The following is a 10,402-nucleotide window of genomic DNA, read 5'->3' on the forward strand; positions in this document are numbered from 1 at the left end:
TCTGGCGAATGACTTAAATGTAAAACGGGACCAGTTTGACTGGAGGGCACTTTTGTGTCTACGTAATGTTAGCCAATCAGGAGCTCTGAATTATAAAGACAGCGAATGAAAAAGGCAAGAGATTAGTCAACAGAGGTGTGCAGGGGTGTTTGGATTGCGGAAGACAGTCTTTGAAATACTAGCCAATGCGGTGGTGTAGTTAATAACAACATGATCTTCGTAGGGGTTTGCGATTGGAGGCTTCATGTTGTATGGTGTTAGTTGTGGCAAGTTTAACCCTTAATGTTCATTCAGTCCACTTTAGCTCAAATGGCACATTAAAAGGATTAATTTTGTCTCCTAAATGGAATGGTCTTCATGGGTCATAGTTCATGGTTCTTCTCTTAACCCTTAGCCGTGTGGAGCCAAGTCGACCTTGTGTTCCATTCCCAAAGTTTTTTTTAAATTAATATTCAGTATTCAGAACCAGGTTCTTGCCGGGGGAGCCGTTCACATCATGGTGGGGATGGAACCGTGTGTGTGCTTGATCTGTCTCCCATTTAGCTTTCTGTCGATCCGTGTTTTCGAAACGTAATGTCTTAAGACTCGGTGCGCTGAAACGGGCCATTTCCCCTTCTGATTTGAAGCATGTGCCTTTTTAAGCAGTCTCCTCTTTGATGTGATACACTCATTTTCATGTGTCATATTCACCGCCCAGAGGATCTTTCTGCTGACATCTTTTGATGTCTGAACCCTGCAGTAGACCTCGATTTTATATTCATTTAGAAAAGGCACTCGTGACTCCGAGCAGATTTTCTGAAAACATCCCTTTAAATTAGCTTATAAATTATTTTTTTTTTTTGTGTGTCTGTGGTGCCAAAGACTTTGTATTCCCGTAGTGACCTTTGGAATAGCATGCCCTAGTTCCCTAAGGCAGAAGAAACAAAAATGGCTTCTGCACTGTTGTTTCTGTTGTGTTACCCCCCCTTCCCTTGTAAAACAAACAGTCTCTGCATACAGGACCTGACAGTAAGCATCCTTTTTTACCCGATGTTGGTCTCTCTGTCTGATCTCCTGGCCTTGAGCTTCTTATCAGTGCAAACAACCCTGTGCTTCGCCTCAGCATATGGCTCCATCCGCGCCGCCTCTCATTAGCGCGTGGGCGGCCGCCATGATGATGAAGCTGAGGAGCGAGCGAGCGCTGAGCGCTAACTCCGGCCCGCGAAAAGCGTTTGCCACGAGTGACTGAGCGCGAGCGATCATCGGACAATTATGGGAAATATTTCAGGCCCGGACGTTGTTGGCTTTGCACATTTCGCAGATCATTTGAGCTGATGCCATCGTGACACTGGGGCCTGTGCTTTTGTTTTCACAGCTGAAGCTTGGCAATTGGGCTGTGCATGCATGTGTGTGTGTGTGTGTGTGTGTGTGTGTGTGTGTGTGTGTGTGTGTGCGTGCATGCGTGTCTGTATGTGTGTGCATGTGTGTCTGTGTGCGTGTGTGTGTGTGTGTGTGTGTCTGTTTGTGTTTGTGTTTGTGTTTGTGTTTGTGTTTGTGTTTGTGTGATGCATAGGAAGGATGACACATTGTTTATATGAATGTTATTGAGGTTTTATAAGGAGGCCAAAGACATTCTGCCCACTCGAAGGCCCTTTGTTGCCAAATTGGTGTGATATCTGTCCAGACGAATCACTGATAGTGATACGTAATGTCTACAAAGTGGCCTTAACCACACACAGTCATGTGTCTGTGATATGCCAGATGCCTGAGATACACAAATACAGTTATTTGGCTTCTTAAAGGGACCTGAGGATGCAACAGCTTGCTTGTGCCATATGCTTGTTTATAATTGTTTGTGTCTGTCTGTTAGCATATGTGTTTGTGTTTGTGTTCGTCTGTGTGCACGAGCGTGCGAGCCATTGAGTCTGTCTGTGTGTGTGTGTGTGTGCATGTGTTCGCTGCGCGAGCGCAAATGCATACCCGTACATACGCGCGCGTGTGTGTGTGTTAGTCTGTGTTTGTTTGAGCGAGTGCAAATTTGTGTGTTTGTGTGTGTGTGTGTGCATTCGCGTGTGTGTGTGTGTGTCTTCAGCGTCGAAGCGATGGAGCAGAGAGAGAGGGTGGAAACCGTTGCGATTTGAAACCTTGTTAGAAATTTATGAAGTGCTAAAATGTTTTATCCCTGGGGAGGGCATTGCCAGCTGTCACTGGTAAGCCCTTTGCAGCCTGGCAGCCAGCGTGCCCGTGCCCGAGCCCGAGACAGACAGAAGGAGAAGGAGTGTTGCTTGGAGGCAGTAAACGCCCCCGCCTTCAGGTGTTACCCTAACCACCACCAAATGAATAACACAAATTAGCACCCTCTCTCTCTCTCTCTGCAAAGGCCTCTTCCGTGAAGCGTTGCTAGGCTAAGATCTCAAGACAGTGTGCTTCTGTAGAGAAATGCTGACAGAATCTGTCATCAGCTAAAGATCATATTGATACTTTTTAGTGGAGGTGCTAACGGTGCTAGTCGTCAGGTGTAACTCAGCCACCAGTAAATGAATGACACATATTAGCGCCGCTATCTCTCACAGGCGAACTCTATGATGAAAGCCTGTACCGCTAAGCTAGCAGTCACAACAATGTGGCGCTACAGACAGGTGCAACAGCAGAGTTTTCCCCAAATGCTATTTTATTGATACTTTGTCCATAAGAAAGAGTGTGCTGTTGCTTTGTCATTGGATCTGCCGTAAGGTTTCATTTGCGATGTAACAGCTTATAATAATATGTTACTGTGGATACATTCACTAAGCAAGTGTCCCTCTTCTAGACATGAAATCAATTGTTTGCACCTTCAATTTTGTAAGACACTGCCAATATTTTTGGATTAAAATGCAATTATATCTAATCTATTTATCTCTTGTTTTTTTCTCTCTCTCTCTCTCTCTCTCTCTCTCCTTCCTCTCTTTTTTCCACTCATGCAGTTTTCAGCGAAGATCTACATTCCAGCGTATATTTTGTCAATGCATCTCTGCAAGAGATAGTGTTTGCCAGCACCACAGGGACCCTGGTTCCCTGTCCGGCCGCGGCGGCGCCCCCGGCCACGCTGCGCTGGTACCTCGCTACCGGAGAAGAGATCTACAACGTCCCAGGGATCCGCCACGTGCACCAGAATGGCACCCTCCAGATCTTCAACTTCCTCCCCTCCGGCTTCAGCAAGCTCATCCACGACAACACGTACTATTGCACAGCTGAAAACCCCTCAGGGAAAATCAGGAGTCAAGATGTTCACATTAAAGCCGGTGAGTGGACTGGAAAACCCTCCTACCGGAGTGAACAACCGCAAACATTACTGTAACGCCGTAATGCCAGTGATTCAATTTGAATTCCTCCCAAACTACAACAAACAACTGTAAACACCATTAGATCTTTAAAACGAACAACCGCAAACATTACTGTAACGCCGTAATGCCAGTGATTCAATTTGAATTCCTCCCAAAACTACAACAAACAACTGTAAACACCATTAGGTCTTTAAAACGAACAACCGCAAACATTACTGTAATGCCAAAGCCACTGAATTGAAAAAAAACTTTTACGAGCAACTGTTAACGTTAGTTTAACTTTAAATGTTCTGCATAGACCGTTTTCTGGTCAAGGACCAAAACATTGTCTTTCTCAATAGGGATGCAGGTAGCAATAAGGCCTTGAGGCAAGGGGGTTATATAAAGCTCCAATTATAAATATTGCGGAGACGAACAAAGTATTTAACCACATATATGAGTGCAGCATCACTAATTGTAAAGACAGTCTCGTATGTTTTATTAGTGTTATTGCATTTTTTAAGTTAAAACTGCATGCCACGTGTACCGTCTTGCAACGGCATGCCACAGTCTTGGTCCATATTAAGAGACAGGTAGAGACGCTCGTTAGGAGATTAAAAGGTTGTCGTCAGGTCTCCTGCAGGGATAAGACAAAGTCCCCACAAGCCCCTCTCCTGGTCTTTAAGAGGGGAGGAGCGCTGAGCACATCCTGACGATTAAGGGTAGGACATGGATACGGGAAACCTGATGTAACTGTGCAAATGCACTAACTGCACCGCTCCATGATCGTTTATGAGTACAGACCTTGGGATGACCTTTGAACTCTCTGAACTGAGGTGGATTTCCCCTTCTAGGCATTACATTCAGCCCTCATCTGTGCGTGATTAGAGATGAGTTCTCATACCATTTATCAGTAACATGTGGACTTATAGACCTGCCTTACACAATAATGGGATGAGGGAGGGGAAAGGGAAGCTATCGCTGCTATTAGCACCAGGATAAGAGAGGTGTATGATGCTGCATAACATGCTATTGCTGTGTAGTATTTACAGTTACATTTACTCACCTAGAAGACTCTCTTATCCAAAGCAACTCACAGTACAGAACAGATATACATCTTTTTCCATTCCATTTACACAGTATCCAGAACCTCGATGAACTTTGACCCTTTTCATCCAGGAAGAAATGTATGTTTCCTGTATGTTTTGGGCACACTGAGTTGCTGCCTGGCTTGTGTCTTTCCTCTCCCAGTGTTCCGGGAACCGTATACGGTGCGCGTGGAGGATCAAAAAGCCATGCGCGGCAGCGTAGCGGTCTTCAAGTGCATTATCCCTACCTTCGTGGAGGCCTACGTCTCGGTCGTCTCGTGGGAGAAGGACACCAACACGCTCGGCTCAGGTATGTCTAATGTGTTGTCTAATATGTCGACGAACTGGATATAGTGTTTCCATTCGCTGGGGTAGAATTATCTCAAAGCTCCACTCGTACATCTAGGTTACTCACCTCTTGGATGTTGTCAAAGATGAACTTAAGTATTGGTCATTTTTGGTCAATATCACATGATGTTTGTGTACATGAAATGGAGGATTTGTGATTCCCTGCCCTCAACTTATCTTCACCACAGTTTAACTCACTGAGTGGGGAGGAGGCAGTTTAGATATAGGGGCTTTGGGACTGGTTCTGGTTCTGGTGTTGTAGCTTGTTTGGTATGGAGGCAAAATGGCCGACTCAAACAAAGCTGTGATTCTTTGTAATCTGGAGAAAACATTCATTCCTTCACCGATTTGTTATTGTGGTTGTTATGGTGCCCAGCGATTACTAGACCGTGCTGCAGTTCATTAAGATTCATTACAAGATTCAGCAGTTTAGATTTTCACCCTTTGCTAGATAACTGGGCATTGTTGTTGATTGGTCATGGTGTTGTTTTGTCTTTTTCTCTTACTGAGAGAGGTTGTCACATTAAATCATGGTGCTTGCACCCCCGCCCTGCCCCCCACCCCACCCCAAATGACCGCTTCGCCCCCCTCCCCTGGCTCAAAGTGGGCCCATCGGCTCCCCGTATCGACCCAGTTCCAGCCTGATTGCAGCCGTTGAGTGCACTGGTTGATCACTTACATGTTAAATGGACTGGCCGACTCTTCGATTGCCTCCTACCCTCCGGGTGGTGTGGGGTTGTTTTATTTGGGGCAGTTAAAACGCTCGCCAGACGGGACTACTGTCCGGGACGTAAAGGGTGGGGCTGCGGTGGGGAGGTTAAGGGTTGGGCTGGGGGAGGTTAAGGGTGGGCTGAGGGTTAGGACAGTATTGTTGGTATGACAGGATTCTGTAATGTTCACATATGTTCGGCCATTTTGATTAAATGTGTCTAAATACAAAACGATTTAAAGGTTTAAGCCAGGATTTGATTAGATGTGTCTAAATACAAAAGATTTCTGCTTTAAGCCAGGGATTTGAGGATACGAGCCCAAGTGCTTTACAGCCTCTGTATCGCCACCCCCTTTTCCATGCCTGGCCCGCGATGGTGGTGATATGTCCCTGACGTCCACACAAAATGCATGCAGAGATTCATATCAGCGGAAGAGAAGGCAGGAGAGCCATGGCTGCTGAAATGTTTCTATTTCACTTTAGAAAAATCAATATGGCCCCTGATCAATAAACATCAACAGTCATGATTGGATACCATAATAGGGTTGTCATGGAAACACTCCTTTCTGGTCTTTTCTCTTGTTTTGAATCGGTCTGGCTGACTGAAAAAAAAAAAAAAAAAAAAAAGAAACAGGAATATTTAGCCTGCATGTCATTTTTACATCAGAATCAAACAAAATCCCTGACAGCACTGAGATATTTGAGTATTTCAGATTAAACGTGTGTGTTTGTGATACCACACGTCTGTAATGTTTGCCGTGTGGATAAGCTGGCATGCTTCCTGGAGGGGGGAGGGGGGGGGGGGGGGGGGGGGCTGTCGGGATCAGAGCTCTGGTCGTGTTTTGCAGTGGGATCTTGTGGCCCATTGTTTCTGCACTTGGCGCAATGAACAGGAGCGAGTGCGACCTGTCAAAGCCTTCAGTGCAGCCCAGCCTCTCACCACTTCACTCTAAATATTTAATGAGTGAGAGGTTCACAATGCACTTTACCTTGTCATAGAGAGAAATGGTGCACTGGGGTTTTTTTCTTTTTTTTTTTCGACCACATCTTGTGAGGCTTGTGTGTGGTTGTGTGTGTGTGTGTGGTTGTGTGTGTGGTTGTGTGTGCCTCTGTGCCTTTGTGCCTTGGTCTTTATCCAGACATTTATCTTTGCTATCAGTTTCAAAGCGAATCATTGGAGAAAATAGACTTTATTTTTTCGACTTCGCCATTTTGAATCTCAAACAGTTCGTTGAGCCAGCGGACCTTGCAGGAACGTCTTTCCTATTTCTCCAGCACTAGACAGAACCATTTGCTGAATTACTGCATATTTAAACCCCCGAAAAAGGTTCCGTTAAAAGGCTTGAGCTAGCAAGGTGTCTCCCGGAGGAACAAACCCTTTGTCTCTGAGAGTGTTGTTTTAGGGAATTCGGCCCCCCCCTTGAGTGATTCGTGAAAGAAAAGATGCCCCGAAAAAGCCAGATATGAACACCATCTCAAAGGACAGGGCAAAAAGCCCTCTCGCCGCACTAATGAATGTTTCATTTTCCTCTCCTTTCGTCCCTCCACACACACACACACACACACACACACACACACACACACACACACACACACAAAACACACACACACACACACACACACACACACACACACACACACTCTCCGTTATGCGTCAAAAGCTCGACTCACCGAGGTCAGGATGCACAGCATATGCCCAGGACGTTATAAGGTCATGCGATGCGGAGGTACAGTATAGCGCGTCCGTTATAATTGCCCTGGACAGATGGTAAGGTCACGCAGAGCCACTTCCTTAAAACCAACAACAACTGGCTCAAGACTTGTGATGAGGCACATCATTGCATACTAATTTCCAACCAGTCAGATTTGCCCTTTCACATCAAGTACTGTAACATTGAGTGTACTTGGTTAAGGGTTTGGAGAAACTGTATGCGTTTTTTCTTTCTTGTCTTTGGGAAAGGTTGCATACTATTAGGAGTTTAGTTTTAGGGAAATGGCTAGTTTAACAAATGCAGAAAGCAAATACCAGTGTCTGTAATGATTCAGGTCAACCTTGAACATGTAGCCTACAAAATTAGCATCTAGCAGTATCAATACTATAATACTGAAACCGCAACAATATTCAAATGAAGTAGCTCAATTATAGGCCTTGAAATTGAATAGTCATTGGAGGATTTTCTTTTGTTTTTAAGCATTTGGTGCTTTTTATTTAATCAAACCTCCACTTCTCCCTACTGCCCTTCACCAGTTTGCCAGTATGCCAGTCTGCTAGTATGCCAGTCTGCTAGTGTGCCAGTCTGCCACATCCGCTTAGAGTGGGCAGACAGGCGATCAGTGGCACTGACCATTTAACATCGCCCATTTCCTGGCAAATCACAGAGAAGATGAAATGCGTGATTACATAGTGCAGGCTTGTCTTAATTAACCAACTGTGATTGAAAATTTAATTACAATATGAATTACCTCTCAAAATAAGGACTGCTTAGTAGTCATTTGAAGCGGAGGCCTCGCTTTCAATTTGAATGAGAGGGGCCATGGCGCGGCGGGGAGAAACACACACGAGTGCTCACGAACACACACACACACACCCACACACACACCCACACACACACACACACACACACACACACACACACACACACACACACACACACACACACACACACACACACACACACACACACACGCACACATGCATGCACATACACAAAACCCTCCTCTAATGTTGCCACTAACTTACCATTACCCCGTCATGCATTTTAAAATGTTCCTACGCGTTCCTCTTTTCAAAACGCTGAAGCCTGGGCGTGCATCCTTCTCTCTCTCTCCTCTCTCTCCTCTCTCCTCTCTCTCTCTCTCCTCTCTCTTCTTTCTCTCTCTCTCTCTCCTCTCCTCTCTCTCTCCCCTCGTCTCCCCGCTTTTGATAAACAACTGCTGCCGTTAATAGAGAGATGAAAGGCTGGTGCAGGTGAGGGGGCCACACTGAGAGCCCGGATAGCAGCGCCCGACCGTGCCAGGGAGAGGCGCTTGCTCCTGCGGCCATGTTAGTGTGTGTGTGTGTGTGTGTGTGTGTGTGTGTGTGTGTGTGTGTGTGTGTGAGCGGTGAAGGCCTTTCTTTTATTTCTCTCTTTTTCTCTATCACTCTCTCTCTCTCCTCTCTCTTCTTTGTCTATCTCTTTCTCTCCCTCCTCTCTCTTTCTCTCTCTATTTCCTCCCTCTCTCTCTCTCTTCTCTCTCTCTCTCTCTCTCTCTCTCTCTCTCCTGTCCTTTTCCTGGTCCCTTCGCAGTGTGCTTTCATACCAGCCTTTGTCTCTTTGTCCGCACATGTGATCTGCCGTTTTCCATGTGCTTGCTTTGGTGGTGAATACGGCATAGCCAAGGTTACTGCATACTTGGCAGGAAGGACAAGTAATGACATGGCAGACACCGTTCTGGTTTTTAGTGTTTGCCATTGTGGTTCACGGCCATGACAACACATGATGTTATCCTGATACTGGAGAAAGACATTAAAGGGTCTTATTTCACCAATACTCCATCTTGGGTCCACAGATCATTGATGGGATGTCATTTTGAATTACGCCGTCACTGTCCAGGTGTCCATGCTGGTCCTGCTGTTCGCTATCAAACCAGTGCGATCTTTTAGCTTCCTCTCCGAGAATGATGCCGTCACACATTTCAACACATATCTCACATTAGACTTCCTACATGTGCGACATACAATAACGCCACTAACCATGTTCTTCTGTATGCTGTGACACATCTACGCATATGAGGGTTTTTATGCAAGACACATATTTGATTTGATGTGTAACAGACATATACACGTGTGATGTGACATCTCCATTTGCGGTGATAACGGGGGAGTTTGTCTCTCATCTGTGTTCTTTGCTGTGCGTCTGACTGAATGCATGGATCCTCTGGCTGGATGACATCTCAATCAGGACCTCCTGCTCTCAGCCTGTGGCCCTCAGGGAGCTAAGGGGGCTAATTAGCGCTGTGAGAATCAGCCAATGCGTGTGTCTGTGTGTGTGTGTGTGTGTGTGTGTGTGTGTGTGTGTGTGTGTGTGTGTGTGTGTGTGTGTGTGTGTGTGTGTGTGTGTGTGTGTGTGTGTGTGTGTGTGTGTGTGTGTGTGTGTGTGCATGTGTGTAACCACCTGCGGGGATCCTGTGCCTATGCATCCCCAGAGAGAGGTTAGCTGTGGCAGGGATTCGATCCGGCCCAAATCTGGTGCCGATTTTTTTCTAGCATCAGCTGCCACCTCTGCCTCACAGTGTGTGTGGATGTGGACTGTCTAGTGTGTGTGGTTGTGTACTGTCTAGTGTGTGTGTGGTTGTGTACTGTCTAGTGTGTGTGGATGTGGACTGTCTAGTGTGTGTGGTTGTGTACTGTCTAGTGTGTGTGGTTGTGTACTGTCTAGTGTGTGTGGATGTGTACTTTCTAGTGTGTGTGGTTGTGTACTGTCTAGTCTGTGGAAAAGGGAGAGTGGATGGTATCAGAAGTAGCCTCTAGAATGGACTGGAATTTTCCAGAGAAAGCTATTTCTCTGTCTCGTTATTTATTTATTTGTTATTTGTGTTTTTTTTAGCTAAGCAGAGCAGAATGTATTATTTCTCTTTTGGGGGTGGAGATGATGTGCATGAATACATTTTTATTTCTTCATATTTTTTTTTCTTTTGCCAGCATAATACTGTATATTTTTTCATTCTCTCTCTCTCTCTCTCTCTCTCTCTCTCTCTTTCTCTCTCGCATAGCCTGTTCTGTCTTTGTCCACAAAACTGCTCAATTCAACAAAGCTCAGTTGAACGGTCTGTGTGGAGGAATTGTAAAAAATGGTTGTGTTTTTATTCATAACCGTGACCTCTTCACAGTCTTTCCCTTCCGAATCATGCCCATGTAGATTATGTTTTTATCCCATGCCACCGCTTTAGGGTGGTACATTAAATTAGTATCTCAAATTATTAGATTAGTATGCACT

At 45.5% G+C, this 10,402-nt stretch overlaps 1 protein-coding gene across 1 annotated transcript in view; it reads left to right on the plus strand.

Moving 5' to 3' along the window:
- dscamb (Down syndrome cell adhesion molecule b) overlaps positions 1–10,402 on the plus strand; it is a 155,412-nt gene that overhangs the window by 20,973 nt on the left and 124,037 nt on the right. Inside the window, exons 2-3 of the mRNA XM_031572911.2 lie at positions 2,943–3,260; positions 4,533–4,679. Of these exons, the coding sequence (XP_031428771.1) occupies positions 2,943–3,260; positions 4,533–4,679 (465 nt within the window). The remainder of the gene's footprint in view (positions 1–2,942; positions 3,261–4,532; positions 4,680–10,402) is intronic.

Source organism: Clupea harengus, chromosome 9, assembly GCF_900700415.2.
Source record: "Clupea harengus chromosome 9, Ch_v2.0.2, whole genome shotgun sequence".
NCBI lineage: Eukaryota > Metazoa > Chordata > Actinopteri > Clupeiformes > Clupeidae > Clupea > Clupea harengus.